Source organism: Tachypleus tridentatus, chromosome 3 (assembly GCF_004210375.1).
Source record: "Tachypleus tridentatus isolate NWPU-2018 chromosome 3, ASM421037v1, whole genome shotgun sequence".
NCBI classification, from domain to species: Eukaryota; Metazoa; Arthropoda; class Merostomata; order Xiphosura; family Limulidae; genus Tachypleus; species Tachypleus tridentatus.
The window spans coordinates 55,681,611-55,703,860 of record NC_134827.1 but is presented as its reverse complement, the minus strand read 5'-3'; the positions used below and the strand labels follow the sequence as shown (position 1 = coordinate 55,703,860).

The 22,250-nt window shown below is 35.1% G+C and overlaps 2 protein-coding genes across 3 annotated transcripts in view; one reads left to right on the top strand and one right to left on the bottom strand.

Annotated features, from left to right (window-relative positions):
• Positions 1-4,312, top strand: part of LOC143246906 (proprotein convertase subtilisin/kexin type 4-like) — a 47,016-nt gene extending 42,704 nt beyond the window's left edge. For both annotated transcript variants that reach the window (XM_076494165.1, XM_076494166.1), the window contains exons 14-15: positions 464-817; positions 1,322-4,312. In XM_076494165.1, the coding sequence (XP_076350280.1) occupies positions 464-817; positions 1,322-1,836 (869 nt within the window). In that variant the 3' untranslated portion in view covers positions 1,837-4,312. The remainder of the gene's footprint in view (positions 1-463; positions 818-1,321) is intronic.
• Positions 3,576-19,391, bottom strand: LOC143246907 (neuroendocrine convertase 1-like). Its single transcript, XM_076494167.1, has 14 exons — positions 19,269-19,391; positions 18,082-18,222; positions 17,540-17,648; positions 16,563-16,600; positions 15,601-15,677; positions 15,197-15,285; positions 14,619-14,791; positions 13,871-14,083; positions 12,588-12,688; positions 10,916-11,134; positions 8,948-9,114; positions 8,121-8,254; positions 6,877-7,017; positions 3,576-4,757 (listed from the first exon to the last, which is right to left on the bottom strand). The coding sequence occupies exons 1-14, from the start codon at positions 19,344-19,346 to the stop codon at positions 4,485-4,487; spliced, it is 1,953 nt and encodes a 650-aa protein (XP_076350282.1). The 5' UTR covers positions 19,347-19,391; the 3' UTR covers positions 3,576-4,484.
• Between the last annotated feature and the right edge of the window lie 2,859 nt (positions 19,392-22,250).

Here is a 22,250-nt window from a genome sequence, read left to right as displayed (position 1 = left end):
TCCTATCTGTAGCGATGTTTGTATCAAAACTAAGCAAGATCCCACTTGTAGTAATGTTTGTATCTAAACTAAGCGAGGTCTCACATGTAGTAATGTATGTATTTAAACTAGGCAAAGTCCCATCTGTAGCAATGATTTTATCTATAAAACTAGGTGTCAGCAACTGATTATTATCCAGGTGAAGCAAAAATAGCTCATGTTAGCTCTGCATCCATTATCATGTGCAATAACACTTCATTAGCATGAGACCTGTGGCATATTTCAACACCATGGCATCACATCATTAAATAATATTTTTCTTCACTTTTACTACTGGTGCATAACCAGTGTAACATTTTACTGAGGAGCTTATGCAAATCAGACACGAGTGATAGCAGTAAATATATTTTATTAGTTGATTTTGTTATCTCTTCTAAATAATTAGAAATGACCTATGAAAATTGACTTATTTTCTGTCCACCAGGTCGAGCAACACTCACCAACTGGACGATGATTTTGTATGGTACAACCGAGGATCCCCAACCTTTGCAGAGGATGAGTTATGACCCCTTTATGTCTTCCACACCTGCTTACAGAAATTCCGTGTCAACGGTCACTTCAATTGAAACGAGAACGCTGCTTTCTTCTGCAATAAGCACCGTGGTTCGGGATAAAGATCTTACAAGTGGAATCAACTATAGTATTAATAGTTTAGGTTATAATGCATCAGCGTTTCCTGGTACAAGTCAGCTGATCTTTAAGCACACAGATGGCAGTTCTGTAGATGCAAAACAGGAGATTGAATCTGTTGAAATACGCAAAGGTGGCCATGTTTCAAGTACGTTCTGGGTTCAGGCATTTGCAAGAAAAACATTTAGAATATTCTGACTTAATTTATTAAAAAATGTTTGTAATTTTGCTTTTGGGAGGAGTTGTTATGCAACAACTTTGGAAGGACTTCACCTTCCAGTTATTATTAGCTAGTAAATAAATGCACCATAAATATTTGTATTGTAACATTTGCTGTGTTAATCGTTTGTGATCTGTCTTGGTAGCGTGTAAATTATGAATAACATCGAATTTTTTTTTAAGTCTTTCAGAAAAACTTGAATACTTTAATACATTTCATTGGTTTTAGGTAACCAAAGAATAAAACATTTCAGTTTTTTTTTATAGTAAGAAAGCTAGTCTCTCTCAAGTTGTAATTTAGTCATTAGTTTGTTAATTTGTATTTTGGATATATACTTGTGACCTGTTGCTTGCTTACTTACACAATGACTGTTAATGTTTTTATTTTCAATATAATCAAATTATTACTTCTATTTTGTTTATTTGTCATCAGCATGTCCTGAAACGTATTATCTTCTGAATGAAGAATGTGTTGAACAATGTCCCGATGGGTACTACCCAGATGAACAAGATCCTCTTGTAGTGACCCACGGTGAGACAATACGACTGTGTGTCACTTGTCACTACACGTGTAAAACTTGTAATGGTCCAAACGATTACCAGTGTACCAGCTGTCACAAAGATGCAGATTTAAACGAGAAATATTGCAGCCACCGGTTGGAACTGTTACAACTTAGAGAATCTGAACATTGGTATACTACTGTAACGGTAGCGTTTGTCGTCTTGTGCATTATAACGTTAATATTAGCTGCTATTTTGATAGCAGAGAGAGCCCGCTCTCCATGCAGCTGTTTAACAAAAGAAACTAAGTATAGCGAGCTTCCTGTTGAAAACTCCAATCACGTGGATATTAAAAACAGCATTTCGGCAGTGCCTTACCATGATGAAGATAAGAATGGCAGACCTTCCGTCAAACCGTACTATGACAGTGAAGACTTATCTCCATAGGTTTGGTGACAGGTTACAGTTAACTGATAAAGTGGCCAATGTATTCAGTGTAGGTGAATCACGTGTGGTCAGTTTATTTATGTTAATGGATTTCCACAGACAGGTAACAGATAAAGAAATGTGTAAAAAGAATTCTTCAAGTACAAAATCTTTACTTAGAAGAATAACAGTCACAATAAGCAAGATAAAGAATTGTAAGGGATGTAGATGGGTTGTCGTTAATTATATATTTAGGCTTTTGGCAGTAATGTTATCCCTATTATTACTCTATGAGTGGAATGTCTGTATATTGTGAGCCCTACAAACATCAACTCCACTACATATATAGATAAATACACTTACACAGATGCTAAACCATATAAAAGTAATACATGAATATGTGTACAGCAGCCCTGTTAAGCAACAGCAGTATTTCTAAAGTACAGTTGTATCAGTTCTTAAGTTTTCAGTGTATGACAAACATACATTTTTGGGGTGGAAACACTAGACTGGTCTGGAAGTGAATTTTAATATGCACCATGTTAAATAACAGTGAAGCTATCAAGGACACTGTAGTTTAAACGTTTCTCACGACAGGATTTTGTAGTTTGGAGTTATTTTCAGTAAAGGTTCTGTAGTTTTAACACTGTCTTTATAAGGGTCCTTGAAATGTATGAAACAAGTGTAAAACTCATTCTCATAAGAACAAAAGTTTTATGAACATTTGGTACAACCTTAGATACATGTGCCTTGCTGGACACACGCAATGTACCATGTGAATAAATGTGCCTACAAGTGTATAATATAGTGAGTTTATACTGGTTATATAGAAAGTAATATTTATTCCTGTTTTGGTATTAAGCCTTGTATTTCTGAATATATTATGATATTTAAAATGATTTATCACAAACATTTTAGCACTCCTACATAGATCCACCCAACCACAACACAAATATACTTAGAATAAGTTTGTTTGTATATTATTTAGTGTATATACTTCATGAATTACAACTAATGTGTGTGTGTTATATTGTAATGACTAGTTTTGGGAAAGGTGTACTTTAAATTGAAAATGATAAAAACCTTGTAATCTGTGTGCTTTTAAAAGGTAAGAAGATAGATTTGTCTTTTATAAGTGCTTGGGTTTTTATCATTTTATATAAAGACTTTTTGAAGCTATGTATTTTTCTGACATTATGAAAATAAATCTGGATAATTGCCATTTGTGCCACACACAGCCCTCAGATAAGACTTGTGGGTAGGGTTAACTTTTTCAATATTTGTGTGGTTGTATTATGGCTTTGAAATTAAACCTACAAATCAAAAACTTAGGATCAGATACAAATAGGTTTGTAGAAGTATTCAAAATAGCAGTAGTGAAGGTTTTAATCAAGTGAAAATACGTGGTGTTTATTTTATTGTCATACACAAGTAGCAGGTAATGTGAACATAGATGTTAACAAAGTAAGGAACTGGTAACAATATTGTATGTTTTAACGACACAAGTTTTAATTTTTGTATTAAATCATCATTCTGGTAGGTAAATTGAGCAATGTGTTTTCTAAAAGTAAGATTTTAGAAAAATTGAATTTTAATGTTGTGTCATGTAAAAACCATGTACTAAATTTAGCATTGTTCAAAATATGCTAGGGTAATGATATATAAATTTAAGTTTTTGTAATACATATTTTTCTGAGTTCAGAGCTATAAAGAGAGCTTAAGACTAGATTACGGTGAAATAAATGACCAGTAGAAACATGTCGAGAAACTTCTTGTATATTTATTTCCAGAGAATGATGTTTCCAGCTAGTGTTCTGACTCAGATTGTAGAATATGACATCACCTAGTAGAATCTGCAATCTGACAAAAGTCCATTCCTTTTAAAGTCTCGTTTTTTTTACTCAGAACACGATTTTATTTTAATTTATAAAAGGTAATTGTGGATTCGTTGTAGCATTTTATGTAGTTATTTTTGTAGGTTTTTTTTTATCTACAGTGTTGAGTAGAAATATTAAAGTACAGATGATGGATACATCAGATTGTCTCACGTTTTCCCCAACAGAGAGGGCATTTCTGGGGGAGTAAGGTAGCTCTTTGTCATAATCAGTATTGTCCAAGAAATTACCTCGCTGTAAACAAACTAGAAGCACTCAAAGAAGATGTTTGTCAAAATTGCTCTTTGCTTCAGGAAAAACGACTGATAGATCTGACAAATATACCATGTCTGAGATTTTGATGTAATTTTATCAAGTAAAAGAAATGTGTAATTTGTTGGGAACATGTAAAAATTTCCTGTAGCAATAGTTTTAATATATATTTTTATTTATGTCACTTTTATACATTAAACATTACCTTGTGATAACCGAAATATTTCCATAATTAGTGATAGCCCTCTTTGGAGTTAATTAAGAAGTAATTATTTTTTTATAAATTATTCTTTTTTAACATTTCTTTGAAAGTTTTACTTGTGTGAATAAATTTGTTTTTAGTACCGCAATTTTTGTACAGTTTTATGCTTTGATATAAACCCCAATGATTAAAAATAGTAAACTGTTTACAAACGTCAATAATTTAAAAGAAAAAGTTCCTAATTCATTGTGTTGCCCTTATCCGTGCATATTTCTTATTTATATGCAAAACTATTTTTTTCAATACGTTATTATATTACTTTACCAAATTAGACGGGTTCCATGGTATTGAGAACGTGGTATGTCGTCAATATCGAATTCTTCGTTTGCCAAATCCGGGTAACTGTATAGAAGTTGTAGGTTTTTGTACGAGATTCCCTGTTTAGGAATAATAACCGGAAGTGACTTCCGTAACTGGTAGCCAAGCAAGTCTTTCCAATCTATTTCTCCACCATTGGCACTTTTAATTTCGTTCAGGGTGTCGCCTCTCTGTTTTTCTTCTGTGACGAATTGCTCATCGTCTTCGTCGTATTCCTAGACAAATTAAAGTTTACTCTTGTGTAACTTCTATCGTATCGAGAACACCATAAATTATTGCTAGTAGTGTAGAACAGCTAATATTTATGATTAATTTTCGTAAGACATGAGTATTAGGCCTGTTGTATTTTTAATCACAATATCATTATATTTTCAGATATTAGTATTTCACACTGTATTCGCCATATTTAATACCAGTGACGCTCTGAGTTCAGTTCCAGAGCTCATTAGGCCGGCTGGAATAGAACCAGTGGTGGGATTCAAAAATTTTAAGAAGGGGTTATCTCAAGGGAAGGCCTCAATAATAACGGGTTCTCTTACTTTTCCGGAAGTCTATACTGATACATCATTTGAAAAGGAAAATAATGGAAAAAGTGCTTTAAAATCTTTTATTTATTTCATTTTAAAATTTCCAAATAGTCAATTAAACTTAAACGAATGCACGCTTATGATGACTCGTGCATAAGCCGACATGACTGCAGCGCAAGCAAGCGAGTTACTTACTCTATCGATTTTCCCCCGTAGCGGGAATGGTAATAGGAAAACGGTCACACGCGCCGACATGCAAATGGGAGAAGTGTGGCTATCTACTTTATCTATTATCTGTGGTGCTGAGCTCCGGAGACAGTTTCCAGATAAGCCTTCTGTCACCCCACAACATCTGGGGAAAATTTGTCATGGAATGCTTTTCACTCTGAAGAAACTGCAAGCCGCCCCAGCCGACAGAAATCGGCCTGACGTGAAGGCTGAAAGGAAAGACTATGCCCTGTGGTTCATGGAGACGGCACTTCGCGCACCCCGTGTCATCTACATCGACGAGATGGGGTTCAACGTATGGACAATTAAGAAACTGACTGCATTCACTTGACGAACTTTGTCAATAATACGGTCTGTGATTTTCTCATTAAATCTTTCTTGTCGAAATGTGTGATGAAGTGTGACGCAATCAGTTTCCACGACATCAACAATTCGACGGTATAATTGAAGCCATCAACGGGTTCGCTAAGCTCGAAAATTTTTAAGAACGGGTTCGCGCGAACCCCTGCGAACCCCCTGAATCCCACCACTGAATAGAACAAACATAAGAATACTAGAAATGAACGACCTTATGACACCGAAATGTTATTTAATTAGACAGTAACCGTTTCTTCAGTAGCGTTCACTGAAACACAAACGAAACTTACAGTACAAAGCTTCATATGGTTTAAATAATTTATTTTAGTATTAATAGATAATTTGTTGCAGCAAAAAATATGGTGTAAACATTTCCTTACAAATTGGTGAAGCTTGATAATGGTTAATTATTCGTGTTATAGGACAATAGAATTAGGTATATATTTTTTACTATAGCAATATTTGTAATAAAGTAGCAGTATTGTTTGGTAGTGATGCTAAGTAAAGAGTGTTAAAAACAACAGTATCACGTCACAATACAGGATGTTCTCTGTGGTCGAGAGTAGACGTGCTTGTTAAGACTAAGCTATCCTTTGTTTGGCCTAATCTTCGTTTATAAGAGGTACACCATGGTACAACAATCTCCCTCATAACACCCAAAAAACAACTTTTTCTTCGGTATCGTCCAATGATCGATGTTCTTCTGAACACCAGGTTAGTTGAGATATGATGTAACATAACCTTTTATTTCCCAAAAGTATGCCTAGTTAGTGTTAACGTATTACTAAGTTTTCACAAGGTTCGACTGTACTATCACCGTCATAAAATTCTTTCTACGGCTTTCAAAATATTCATCAAGACCTTCTGTCATTAATGTACATAAATCACCTCATTCCAAACAAATATTTTCGTGACATCTAAAATAAATGGTAATTGCTAATAAATCTTTCTTTACTTGCCACATACAAACTTCCAACCTACCGTTTCGCTATTTAACGGGCTAGGCCTTTCGCTCGTTTCAATAACTAATCAGATCGGTTAGGCTACAGTATTGTACGAAAAGTGTGTGTATGGTAGTGAAGGATTTTAAACGAAGTATGGCCATTTTTACAAATCATCATCTATCATATATGTTTCGTTGACAGTAAGGACTGATTACCGTGATAAATAGGCACTAAAAGTGTTTAGATCAGTAAAGCTTTCTAGTCCTCACTGTACGTACCATTTTTCTATCGATAACGTTTTCGATATCTCTTTCATTGGGGTATTTCCTTCGTCCGTTCTTCATGTGATCTGGCTGGTCACGAGTTCCGTGAAATGTTAAGGTAACATTATTGATGTGTCCGTAATAGTTTTCACCATACTAAAGGAGAAAAAAAAAATTGTTTAAAACTGGTAAAAAAATGTGATATTTGTAAAATTGGTATTATAAAATGAAGCTCTGACGTAAGATAGTTTATTTTTTCACTTAAAACCAAATTTATTAAAAGTCTATAGATTCTAGACTATTGAATAGTTGGGGCACTTTAGGGGTTCATCCTTAATGTTAAATTTGATTAATTGTTTTGGATATTAAAGTTTAGGTGTGTGATATTTATAACACAGAATAGCAGAATGTTAAAGAAGGTACATAAAGATGTACAATTATCGATATCAATAACTATAAGGTGTAGATTTTGAGAGTGCTTAAAAAATGCAGTAAACTCTTGTAGTTTTGTCGCACCAAACATGCTCGCCGCTTTCAGCCGTGGGGACGTAATAATGTGACGGTCAATCCCATTATTTGTTGGTAAAAGAGTAGTCCAAGAGTTGGCGGTGGGTGGTGATGACTAGTTGCCTTCCCTCTAGTCTTACACTGCTAAATTAGGGACGACTAGCGAAGATAACCCTCGTGTAGCTTTGCGAGAAATTCCAAAAAACAAACAAACCTTCACTGCTAAATTGGGGACAGTTAGCGCAGATAGTCCTTGAGTAGCTTTGCGCGAAATCCAAAAAACAAACTTACTGCTAAATTAGGGACGACTAGTGCAGATAGCTCTCGTGTACCTTTGCGCGAAATTAAAAACAAACACTTTTGTCACAAATTTTACAGATGAATAAGAAACGTTTGGATAAACCAGAACGTTAAATATGTAATGGAAAAATACGAAAGATATGTCGGAAATCTTAGAGCTCCAAACCACAGATAAACTAGAATGTTTTATGTTGGGCAATTTATTTAGTTTAAAAAGTTACCGATATAAAAAGCGCAGTTAATATGGAATGACTGAAAGGAGTTTCATATTAGTGATATCTTAAACAGTTAAGGGACAGGTGGTAGTTCAATAGGTTATAGTATCGTAGTATTTCTAGATCAGTGAAATAAGGTTTAGGTTTCGTTTTCGTATCTAAATCTCAGAAACTATTTTTTAGTGCCCTTTAAAGAAAATTTTACTAACTACAAACATTAGAGAAAATATATTTAACCTTGTCACGAACAAGAAGTGACCAGTTGCCTTTCGGGTTTTCTCCCCATAAGTGGACAGTCAAGAAAGTCCAGTTTCGGAACCCGAGTGAAGAAATGTCCTTTTGTCTTCTTGATAGTAACATACTGACTGAACCTTAATCCGGAGGAGGGAAAAAATGAGGGTTTTAACACACAAAAATATTACTGATAAATATAAGAGTTAGATCCTTTTATAAATTAACAATACTAATGTAAAATCTGCTATTGGTTTCGTTGTCAGCTCATAAAAGTAAACTTGAATTTCTAATAAAGGTAAGTTTAAGCCTTAAGAAATCAAATTCGACCAAATCAGAATTTAGTAAAAGGCAGTTTTGGTCAGCAAAAACATAAATTATTTTGATTATAAAACGGAACTTTGATAACGCATTGAAATTTCAGAAAAGCGTGATTTCTTCTAACCAGTGGCTTACTAGAGGATTTATAATTCTTATATTATGGGTTCGATCATTGTCTCATGTGAGTAAACCTGTAATTAGGATTCTAACTTACGAGCTACTTAGCACGGTATATTCATGGAGAGAAAAAGGCCTCTTATATGTATCGTATCTTGTACCATTAACAAAACAACAACAACTGAGTTTGAGTATTTCACAACTAGGTGGCGGGTGAGGTATAAAACAGTTTGATAAAAAAAGACAACTAAGTTGCGAACATGTCACCATGAAAACAGTGAAGATGGGACGTTTTAGTATTGCTTATGAGTGTGTGTACAATCGAACGACTTAGTACGAATGCTAAGCCTACTTTCCTTTCTAAATTGTGCGTGCAGAGAGGTTTGTATAATTACCTGAAGGCGACAACAAGAATATGTCCAGTGCCCCACGGTTGTTGTATTCAATATCGACTGTTACTTCCACGTGCTCTAGGAAGTTAATGTCGTTGTTGGTGTCTTTACAGGCATTAGTGACGAACGCAACAGAAACGGCCTGGTTCGAAGCGATGCTAACGGGTAGACTAAAAGTATAACGTAAAAAGTCAGTGAACAAACAAGACAAAATATCAACCCTAAAAGAACTCCAAACTTAAACAGTATTTTTGTTTGTCTTGTTTTGAATTTCGCACAAAGCTACTCGAGGGCTATCTGTGCTAGCCGTCCATAATTTAACAGTGTAAGACTAGAAGGAAGGCAGCTAGTCATCACCACCCACCGCCAACTCTTGGGCTATTCTCTTACCAACGAATAGTGGGATTGACCGTCACATTATAACGCCCCCACGGTTGAAAGGGCGAGCATGTTTGGTGCGACCGGAATTCGAACCCGCAACCCTCGGATTACGAGTCGAACGCCTTAACATGCCGGGCCGTTTATCTATATTTCAGTCAGATAGTTTAGGTTTATCACTTAAACAGTAATAGAACTAGATAGAAAAAAAACACAGTAAAAATAAAAGGCTTGTATCGTTTGGGTTAATTCGCCGAGGACAACAGGTTTGATGGGATATTAACTGTTGTACTTGGTTCGGCATGGCCATATGGTTAAGGCACTCAACTCATAATCTGAGGGTCGCAGGTTCGAATCTTCGTCATACCAAACATGCTCGCCCTTTCAACCGTGGAGGCGTTATAATGTGAGGGTCAATCTCACTATTCATTGGTAAAAGAGTAGCCCAAGAGTTGGCGGTGGGTGGTGATGACTAGCTGCCTTCCCTCTAGTCTTACACTGCTAAATTAGGGACGGCTAACACAGACAGCTCTCGAGTAGCTTTGTGCGAAATTCAAAAAACAAACAAACAAAAAAGTAGTTGATACAGTTTAGTTAAGTAATCGGTGTGTGTATTTAATTCTGAGGCTTATTTATTAATTAAAGAGAAACCATTTCACAAACTAGGTGGCGGTACTACAGAAAGTGCCGCATTTTCGCAAAAACTTGCGTGTTTTATTCGTTGTTTTTTTTTAGGAATAATCGCTTTCTAAACAACTACCACGTTATTAAAAAAACAACAACAAACAGTTTCTTCAGCTTTCATTGTTTTTCCTGATAGAAGTTGACGAGTTTGTTTGTAAGACATTTTGAGACAACATCGAACCAACCAGTTCATATCAGCTGCTCGTCTTGTAAACTGCCCCCCCCCCAGTGGCTCAGCGGTATATCTGCGGACTTACAACGCTAAAAACCGGGTTTCGATACCCGTGGTGGACAGAGCACAGATAGCCCATTGTGTAGCTTTGTGCTTAATTAAAAACAAAACAATAATGTCTTGTAATCTAAATTCAGTTTGTTTTTTCTAAAATATCAAGGCCGGCCTTTATCATTCACATACTTATTATGGTAACGTATTCTTGTGTTGTAAAATCATTATGCTTAGATAGTTATCACACAGCTTTTTATGGTATTGAAGGATTGTGGATTTTACGTAATTGTTTAAGTTATATTTGATGTACAATTGATTCCAGGTTTAATCTCGAAATGCCTTTTGTTTTTTTAGACGTCTCCAGACCTCCCACCCACACGTGGTCTAATTAAGGGTTTTAATGGTCCCACGTTTTTCAGCTTCTGAGGCCTTCTCGAAACAGAATCTCGAGAATACGTTTATAGTTATAGCTTGAGGGCTCATAATTAATGTGATGCCCTGAGCTTAAGCCCGGTAAACCAATGCCTTAATCCTGGGCTACACCCACACCCATGGCATTATCACGTTGGGTTTTTATCTCTCAAATTAGAACCTACCTCTTTCAATCTTTTTGTGTATGGGCCTGAGTGAAAATATCAAATACAGTGAATGAAATGTTTCATTGTTTTTGTATGCTAACACACCTCGTGTCAGTGGTCGAACTGCAGATGGCTTTCTGAGGAACATTCTTCCACGTCTCAGCTGCTTTGACCAGTGCTTCTGCGTTCATCACACCAAACCCAAATCGACTGTTGAACATCAGACCAACGGAGTTCTTTTTCCAGCCTATGTTGTTTTTGACAGGTTCGTAGTCAGACGTCCAGACCACCAGATGTTGGACGTCCCTCCAGCTGAGGTTTTTGCTAAACAGTTAAAACACATTTAAAATTTACAGTTGGAGGCTGACTGACAGCAACATCGCAAACGCTTTGTCTTTTTATTATATGTTTTATTTTAAAGAAACTGTAACGAGTTTTGTAAATAAAAAAATGTTTGGTTTATTTTGTACAAAAGGTTACTTACTTAGGAAGTGTTCTTCGCATGAAATGAACCCTGTATCGCAGTGTTTTAATCTTATCGCAGGTCAACGGGAGAACAGAAAGAGTTGGATTTACAGCTGCAGTATAACGTAGCTTGTGTAATTTTTAAGCGCAAAGTTACTTAGTGAAAATGGTTTAATTGAATGACTTCTGTAGAAATGTACCTTTAGTTGTACCAGTCCCATTTAGTACACGTGAATTAAACTCCAACTGGATCAGGCATGACCTACCGGATCGAAAGGCACAAGGGTTAAACCGTGATATGTTGCACTCGTATAGTACAGTTCACTTTCCAGCTAAGTGACATATTTGTGGTGGTCGGTTCAGCTGTGTGGTCAACTGTTCTAAGTTGGTGATGGCTGTAACTGTACTTTGGAGAATTTGAGATGGTCGTTTAGCCAACGTGATGCAAGTTAAGTTGGAAACGTCAGTGACTCGTATGTCTACAATGCTATTTAAAGTTACTCCAAACTGAAAATAAATAACAACCAAAGGTAGCCATTACTGGATTAACTGAGAAACAACTGGGTGTCCCATAACGGCATGCAACGAACAGTGGGATTGACCGTCATATTGTAACGCCCTCACGGCTTAAAGGGGAAGCATGTTTGGTGCGACCGGGATTCGAACCCGCGACCCTCAGATTACGCGTCGATCGCCTTAACACGCTTGGCCATGCCGGCCCGTTATTTTTGTCGCTGTCGTTTGTCAAAATGGTTTCGAAAAGCGTAAAAATATAAATATTGTTATCATATACTTTTCTAATTCTTGAAGTTTCATAATGAACTAGATAAATGATATACCTTAAATGCCAATGTTTAAATCACAATAACACTTCGCTAACTTCATGAAGGCTGTTATACCATTCATATATTTATTTATCGGGCCTGGCATGGCCTAGCGCGTTAAGGCGTGCGCTTCGTAATCTGAGGGTCGCGGGTTCGCGCCCGAGTCGCGCCAAACATGCTCGCCCTTCCAGCCGTGGGGCGTTATAATGTTACGGGCAATCCCACTATTCGTTGGTAAAAGAGTAGCCAAAGAGTTGGCGGTGGGTGGTGATGACTAGCTGCCTTCCCTCTAGTCTTACACTGCAAAATTAGGGACGGCTAGCGCAGATAGCCCTCGTATAGCCTTGTGCGAAATTAAAAAATATACATATTTATTTACTTTAGCTAGAAATAATAGTTTCTGTGTAGTTTTTTTCCTTTTATAACACAAACAAAATTAAGAAAATTCAAACTTTATACAGTCACAAAGTAAATAATTTGAATCTTACTTGGCTTCAAGCACTAAAGCTACGATTCCAGCCGCTAGGGGCGCTGATGCAGACGTTCCTGTGTGTTCAATCGTACATCCATTGTGAATATCAACCGTAGACTTGGATGGGAAAAATATTAAAAGTGGAATTAACACGTAGATCTAAACATATCTCAGTCAAAACTGTATAAGTCAAATAAGTTACATTTAAAAATATTTTCAAGTGAAATACTTAAAGACGAAATTCTGACTTATAATTCTGACTTCCCAGCTGATACTGGGAAAGAGAGAGATTTTTTTTTATTTCATTATATAATGCAGAAATCCTTGACATTGAGATTATCCTAATGATGGGCCACGTTGTACTTTCGATCGGCGCGCCACCTTTCAGGATAAAGTTAAATTTATATTTATATATACAAGATCGATCTCATTTTTAGTATATTTAACTTTTATATTTCGTTGTTTACTGCTTGTGATGTATTGTTGTACTAATTTGGTGTTTACTGCCAATAAAGTTGAACAAATTCTGGGGTTAAGGCGTTCGAATGGTAATCTGAGAGTCGCGGGTCCGAATCGCGGTCGCACTAAACATGTTCGCCCTTTCAGCCGTGGGAGCGTTATAATGTAACGATCAATCCCACTATTCGTTGGTAAAAGAGTTGGCGGTGGGTGGTGTTCACTAGCTGCCTTCACTGCAATCTTACACTGCTAAATTAGGGACGGTTATCTGCGCTATTTTAGTAGTGTAAGACTAGAGGGAAGGCAGCTAGTCATCACCACCCACCGTCATCTCTTGAGCTACTCTTTTACCAATGAATAGTGGGATTGATCGTCACATTATAACGCCTACAAGGCTGAAAGGGCAAGCATGATTGGTGTGACAGGTATTCGATCCCGCTACCCTCAGATTACGAGTCGTGTGCCTTAACCATCTGACAAAGAGAAAGTAGCATAATTTATGCACTCGTGTGTACAATCTTGTACTCTTTACCATTTCAGTTGAATTATAAGCAAATAACATCTTTCTAATTTAATATCATGAGTAGGCTTAAGTTGTGTGTGTGGGTTTTTACCGTAAAGAAATGTATGCTTTATATTATATGATTGCTCTATAAAATAAAGGCTGTGCGTGGCCTAGTTGTTAGCGTGCTCAGACTGTTCATTTTTCTTGTCCCTTCGACACAAAAAAACACGATCCGCACTTTGGGAACATGTTTGCACCGTGAGTGTGACGGTGAAGTGCCACCATGCGGTCAGACAAGATAAGGCCAAGAGTTCTCCGGTAAAGAATGATCTTACAATCTTCTGGTCCGAGTATGCTCCACTTGAGTACGTCACAGCTAGTGTCGAAGCGCATCTCTCGCCGTACCATGGAAACTGGCCTTGCTGACTTGCGCTACCTATGGATAAAGTATAGATGGAGCTAGTGTAGCCGTCACAGTTACAGTTGTCAGATCTTGATCCACCATTACCTGCAGCCCACACATAGATGACACCTTTGCCGCCTCGACCCTAAAATACAATTAATGTTTCGTAACTACTATAATTAACTTTAATAAGCAAATTTTATAATTTCATTCTCGTTACGTCAACTTACTGTGGTTACGTAAAACACGTGAAATTATTCGTGAATATTTCTAGAAATACTGTTGAGTAATTATATAAATTTTATCTTTAACGTTTTGTTACAATACAGCCATGACAGATTTGTTTTTAATTCAAAATAGAAATAATCAATTTTTATCTTTTGCAGTAAAGTTATAGCCGTCTTCATTGTGAACTTGGTAAAAACCGAATGACATGGAGAGTCGACAATCTCCATTGACGCTAAACAACACAATTAGTTTTGAGTAACTTTGAATTACACTGGTTACTGAATGCCAAGAAACATTAGGCCTAAGGAAAGTGGTACACGATATAAGGAAATATACATATGTAATTGAATAGTATTTTACTTGAAAATACAATAAATGAAATCTAATATTATCTCGAATTTAAAATAAAAATCTTTAACAGTTATTTATTTACAACAGAATCTAATGGTTACTTTAAAAATTCCTTTCTCTAAAGCTTCAACTGCAAGCCGTTTGGGGCCGTCCACTGTCATCCCATCATCATTTGGACCCCATGATGCACTGTATACGTCAATGTAGTCCACATTATAAGCCAGAGATACTGACTCCACCACATCGGTCACAGGTCCATCTAACATACGAATACCTGAATACGTAATAGTAAAACGTTACTTTAAGAAAATGTACATCAGTCCAAACGTTAGATTGCAAGGAACATTGTAATTAACAACAAATATCAAAGTGTAATTTAACAGCATTGATTCTATGACTTAGTTATAGCACCATGAAACACACAAATACTTAAACACGTAACAAAAATATTGTATTGCCATCAACAAGCGATAAGGATTGTCTTTCGTTTAGCACTAGATGGCGCTAAAGACACCAGTGCGGTTGACATCATAATGTGATGATTTAGCCAGTCGAAAGATTACATAACATACAGATAATAACCATGTAGCAGTAAAAATAATTGTTGTACACAGTTTACAACTATTCTTTAGAACCAATATTTCCAAATATAATCTAAAAAAACAAAAAAGGTTTTAACCCCCAATTCTTGCGTTGTACGCGACACCAACTCCACACTTGAGGTTATTTTCTTCCATCGCAATTTCTCCAGCACAGCGAGTTCCATGACTAGAAACAAAAAAATAGGTAATGAATACAAACAACCGTTGTCCGTGTATCTCATTCTCAAGACATGATTTTAACACTATAAAGTAGGGAATATTTCGAGTCATTTTACTGAGATGTTTTCAAAAACGTATATAATTTAAAAAAAACAACAACTGACTCCACCAATAAAATACATTACAGGGAAATTAAAACATTTAATCTACAGAAACGTCATACCGCATAAAGTATTGGAAAAAAAGAATTAAAAGAAAAACATTGACAGAAAATTTACTTTGTTTAGATTTGTTTTTATATATACTGAAAATGTGGACTCACTTGTTGGAATCAAATTCATCATATCGAGGAAAGGGATCTGGATCATTATCATTTGTGTCCCAGCTGGCCTTGGGGTCCTATAATATTACAAGGAACTTTTTAACGATAAAAAATATACTAGTAAGTCTAAATTTGTTGTTGGAAAAGTTCAAATTTTCTCTAAATTTGTAATAGTTAATTAAAGTAATTTTTAAACTGTTGGACAAAAGGCTAGAAATAATTCATTCACGTACTCAAAATTAAATACATTTACGTATAAATAAATCGGCCAGAGTAAAATCGGTCATGGTATGAACTGGTTTGTATCGATCGCTAATATTATTATAAACTAATCGATTTATCATCTTATTTAAATATAAAACGTACATCGAAGAGAGTAAAAGCCAGGACCAGTCCTTGACAAATGCTATGAAATCCACAACTTGTTTTTATAGTTTTTGACTTCGTTTGAAATAAAGTGTGATTTTGATTATTGGAAACTATTAAACAGTTATTTAAAATAAAAAAATCACATATTTTTAAGGAAGATATTATAAAAAAAGAAAAATTTCGAGTGATTTCGTTGACAGACCCAGCTTTCAAACTATTATATTTTAGTTAATATAATGCCTCCAATGTAGATATTTATTCCTATTTTACAAATGAGGTTTACTCTTAAATATTTATCGCTCAGGGATCTTTGTTGATGATAGATGTTTTATATTGTAATATTACTTTAATTGTAAATATATCAATCAACCAATCACCATAACGTGCTTTTGAAATCAACCAATAAGAACGTCAAAGTGTAAATAAATAATTAATTAACCTTTTAAAACGTGAGACAAACAATTTAGAAATTTTAGAACATGTAAGACATCACCGTTAAACACACAGTGATTATTAATTTGGGGGTTTTGATGCAAAGGACCTTCAGCAAACTTACATAACTATTAAGACATACTATTTAAATGTACACTTACATAATTTCTCTTTATGTCCGTGTGGTTCCACTCCAATCCTAAAAAGTGAAACATTGTATAGTTTTTAGAAAGAAAATGAAATAATCAAGTATATTTATTAGAACGTATAGATGATGTAGTTTGTTATCAACCAAAAACTACACAAAGAGCTCTTTGTGCTCTGCCCACCATGGGTATCGAAACCCAGTTTTTAGCGTTGTAAGTCCGCAGACATATCGCTGCGAGGCCCTGCATGGCCAGGTGAGTTAAGGCGTTTGACTCGTAATCCGAGGATCGCGGGTTTGAATCCCCGTCGCACCAAACATACTCGCCCTTTCAGTGGTGGGTATGTTATAATGTGACGGTCAATCCCACTATTCGTTAGTAAAAAGAGTAGCCCAAGAGTTGGCAAAGGGTGGTGATTACTAGCTACCTTCCCTTTAGTATTGTACTGCTAAATTAGGGACAGCTAGTGCAGATGGCCCTCGTGTAGCTTTGCGCGAAATTCAAAACAAACAAACCCTTTAATTAAATTTGAAATTATGACATTAAGAACATAACTAATAACAATATATATATACTAGTGAAATTAAATAAATACATGTAAATGAAGTTAAATAAGTAAACAAAAATTATGCGGAAGGACTGCGTTAAAAATAGCAAATCCCAACCTCTGATTAATTATATTATAACCACAGTATTTTTAAAAGCCAAAACAAAACACATTAAAATAAAAAATACGCTGAATTTAAAAGTTTTTTCTTTAATTTTTTTATTTAAATGTGTTTTGGCTTTTTAAAAAAATCATGGTTATAATATATATATATATATATATAAGGAAATTCTTCTGGTATTCCTATATTTCTGAATAAATAATAATCAAACTAGTTTTCACAATATATCTGATATATATATATATACATTTGATTAAAAACCTACAATTAATTATTACTCGCATATATAACTGATATAAGTATACGTAACGTCACTTATCTTACCATCGTCCATCACAGTTACAACTACGTTCTTTCCAGTGAATCCCATATCCCAAACTTTTGTGACGTGTAAGTCTAATTCAGGTAAGTCAGGCATGTTTCGTGTGTCATGCTGTATAAATATATATATATATTGTGAATATTAACAATGTGGATAAAATATTTTCATTGGGATTGGTTTGTTTTTTACAAATAACAGGGAAATAGTAACAGAAGACCAACTGCTCATTTTGAAATACGAGGCCTTAAAAATGCCAAGTTAAAAGTCCTACCCAAGATAAGTTACATTATGGAATAAGAAACGTCTTAATTAGACAAACTGGTAATATTGTTCCGAAATTTCATTTCAAAATTTGGTTATTTAACTGAAACTTAAACATAAAAAGTGTTTTTGTCAAACCATTATTTAGAAATTAATCATACCAAAAGGACATCAGTCATAAATTACACAGAACAGTTGTATGGAAATAGGCCTAGCAATGAATTTAGCGTAGGCCTATAACGTTTAGGTTTGGTAATGAACTTAGTGGAAGCAGTCACCTTACCAGATACCATTGATGGCCCCAGAGGTCATCCTCAAATCGATGTTCATTTTCGTCCGCAGTTAGATAGTTTTGATTTCTTCGAGTTCGAAATAAGTTACGTTTAACTCGCTCTTTGGCAATCTGTTGCTCTGCCCAGATGACCTGAAACAAAAGTTTCTATCAGTACAGTATCACTGTGACCATTTTAAGGTCGTGTTAGTGTTACATCTGAAAGTTAGGGTTAATAATAATAATAACACACAAGATCGGTTAAAACAAATACGCTGACAAAACAAAATTTTATTTCTATTTACTGAAAGTCAATAAAATTCATTTATCATAAAAAAATGAAAACATTAAAAGATGTATATAACTTTTTTTTATAGAGATTATATGACAGATTGTTAATTATGTAAGAAAAAAGAAGCAGTACAGAATATAGATAAAAAGTCGTTGATAATTCAAAGATGATATTGAATAGACAACTTGCTGATCTTCAAAATCTGAGTCGTGGCCTGAATTATGATCAGATAATGCGAACGTAAGCAAAACTGTAATTATTTCCCAATAAACTAGGGTCCAGCCCTTGTCTTTGAGGCCATCAATTAAAATGGCTTAGTGTGGACACCAGTGATCTAGAGAAATATTTTCTAATAAGCTAAAACTTAATATACCCTCGATAACTATTTCAATTTTAATTTAAAATAAATTTCGTGTTAACTTAAAAGTTCATTTCAATGTGCTAAAAGTTGTAACTAAAACTTTACTTTTGTCGGAGTTCGCTCATTTGATGAAAATAATAACGAAATTCCATTTTGTTTGGAGTTAAAAAGTATTTGCTGTGGGTTTTTTATAATATCCTACAATGTATGTTTTTGAAATATATCTTTAATGTTATTCAAGTTAAAGGAGTGCCAGTTACCACAACTTTTTAACTCGAGTGAAAGAGGTTTTTAACTTTGTTGTCTTATGTGTTGTGTTTTGCTTATAACAAAACCGCATCGGGCTATCTGCAAAGTCTACCGAGGAAAATCGAATATTAACTTTTTAAAATAACAGTTAAAATAAGGTCTGAACATGTAATTAATATTATATCCTAACACACACACACATACACACAAAATATTTTGGCAGAATTATCCAAAATTATTTTAATTGGTTAATAATCATTTAACTGGATTTTTTTATTTATGTTAAAGCTTTTTTACCCTTTTATCATCTGACAGACGTTTGGTCAAATGTGAGGCATGGCGTTTGGAGCGTCTAGGATGGTCCAATTTTCTCATAAGATAGGTGTCAGGAAACCCAAGCAACTACAAGTATAATCCAAATTATGTTAAAAGTCCATATTATTATTAAAACCAAAACTACATGATTCAAAATTTTTGTAATTAAATATTTTAGAACGATCTATTACCGAATTATTAATGTAATCTCTTTTGAACTCATTTATATGCAAAAACGGCTCGTTTGGGCTGAGAAAACACTTTACATAGAAGAGCGAACAACGTTTCGACCTTCTTCGGTCATCGTCAGGTTCACAAAGAAAGAGGTAACTGACCGGAAGCTGACCACATGTTTGAAAGGGGTTGTGTAACTGTGTGTCGAAATGTAGAGGGCGGTATTAGATGTTTGAATATATAATTTATTATATTAATATAGGTATAAAGGCGTTCCTTTATATTGGTTTATTTTGGGTTTAAGTTGTTGTATAAGTAAGGCTTCTTTAATTTTACGTTTGTTTATGTTTGTTTCTTTATTTAATATTTGAGTGTTTTCTATGGTTATGTTGTGTTTATTTGACTTGCAGTGTTCGAAAACGTGTGAAGGTGACTTTTTATGTTCTTTGAATCTGGTTTCCAAGTTTCTACAAGAAACTCAGGTTTTAACATAAATATACAGTAATAAAAATACGAAATTACTCCCAGGTGATGTTGAATTGCTAGTTACATATGTGCTTATTATACAATTTTGCTGTTTAAACTGGGTTAAGTGTGTTCTACGATTTTGGTACAAAAACACTTGTGCTTTCGTATTGCATGTTGCACAGGTGTATGTCAGCCTTGCACACAAATAAAATGTTTCTAGCCTTTAATCATGCTTTTATTACTTTTCTGGTTCTCCGTGTGTTTGTGTGTTTTCTTATAGCAAAGCCACATCGGGCTATCTGCTGAGCCCACCGAGTGGAATCGAACCCCTGATTTTAGCGTTGTAAATCCGTAGACATACCGCTGTACTATCGGGGGACAAAGAAGCATGTTGTTGTATCGGCCGGTATCCGAACACCTGGTTTTCCGAAAACGTAAACAAGATCAGTAGATGAAAATGCAACTTATTGTTAGAAATACTGTACAGGGTGGCCCGTAAGTTCGTACCCATCCATATGTTATTATGTTATTTTCAATTACGCATGCATTATAAAGTTGTTTCGTTTTTGGGAGAGCAGATCGTTGGAAACTTGCAATATTAAGGATACACCTCGTTCAGGAAGACCAGTTCAACGTAGAGAGTCATGTGCTAGCGTGGAAGAGTCAGTACTTAACTGGACACATAAGATATACGGATGGGTAGGGACTTACGGGCCACCCTGTACTAGTTAATGTTGATTCTCGAATTTTTGTTTTAGTAAGATATTAGTGATGAAATTTTGAAGTGCTGATCTAACTTATTTATATTACATCGGTTTTTAATCTAGGGTCTGGCATGACCAGGTGGTTAACGTACTCGACTCGCAATCTGAGGGCCGCGGGTTCGCATCCTCGTCACCCCAAACTTGCTCGCCCTTTCAGCCGTGGGGGCGTTACAATGTTACGATAAATCCACACTATCCGTTAGTAAAAGAGTAGCCCAAGAGTTGGCGCTGGGTGGTGATGACTAGCTCCCTTCTCTCTAGTCTTACACTGCTAAACTAGGGACGGCTAGCGCAGATAGCCCTCGTGTAGCTTTGCGCGAAATTAAAAAACAAAAATTCTTATCTGGGGGTTGCAAAACAAGGTCTACAGGTAGTTGAACGCTAAATTTGAAGGCTTATAAGACATGAATTTGGGGCTTGTTTTATTTTGGCGGTAGACACAGCGCCTGGAATTTACATTAAAGGTGAACAATATTTTATTGTGATATTTTTGACACGTACTTATTATATGTAGTATAACAATTTATATAACAATTTAGTAGGATTATTAGTGGAGTCTATAATGTAACAGAACAAAATGGTATCCGGATATGTATTCAGTACTTCAATCCTTTTAACTGATTTTATCAATAGCAGATCTGTATTTACACAGTTTCTTCTGCTTGTTTGAAATATCTTCGGACTAAGGGGATATTGTGTAGAAGTATAGGTACAGCGAGCCTGTCTCGTGAGCCTGCGCTGTTTGTTTACTTTAGAGATTGGACAGAGCTAGAAACCGTATCCAGCAGGTGGTTCTTAAGTGGTTAAGTCTCAAAGAGATAAGAAAAACAAATAGTCGGGTACAATATTCTGGATCTATCAGTTATTCCGCTTATTTGTTTCAAGAGTTTAACCATATCACGTATAGGTGTCACTTCTTAGACCTACACTTTTTTACACAAAAGTAGAGTACGTGACACAGCAGTCCGCATATGTACCTCTTGAATCGCTAAAACAAACAACCAATCCGTTGTTATTGTGTATATATATTTACTCAAAAATATCCACAATGTTTGTGAAACGCCCTATAAAATCAACACACAAATATATCAACTTTAACGATATAAACATATTTCATGAGTTTTAAATACACTGTAAAAACCAGATTGCGTACTATTAAAAAAGTTTAAATGAAAATCAAAACAAAACAGAAAACAATCGATCTCAAAACTTAAAAAGTATTTTGGGTTCTGAATGTTTATAATCTCAAGTTTATATACGTGTGTATATAATAATTTATAAAACCACGGGTGATTATTTGACGGTAGAAATTACTAACTATACTTCATAGATAAAATGTCATCTCAAATAAACCTTATAAAACTGCAAGTTTCAGCCTAAATTATAAAAAGTGAACTCGAATTACATTAACGATTACAACACTACTAACATTTTGAGTCTGGAAAGTTCAGTTGTCGTTTTGTTGCTAATTATGCATGATCCAGTTTGTGTGATAAATTTCATCATTCACATATTAAGATTTATAAAGTTTAACGTGACCTCTATTGGCAGTACATGG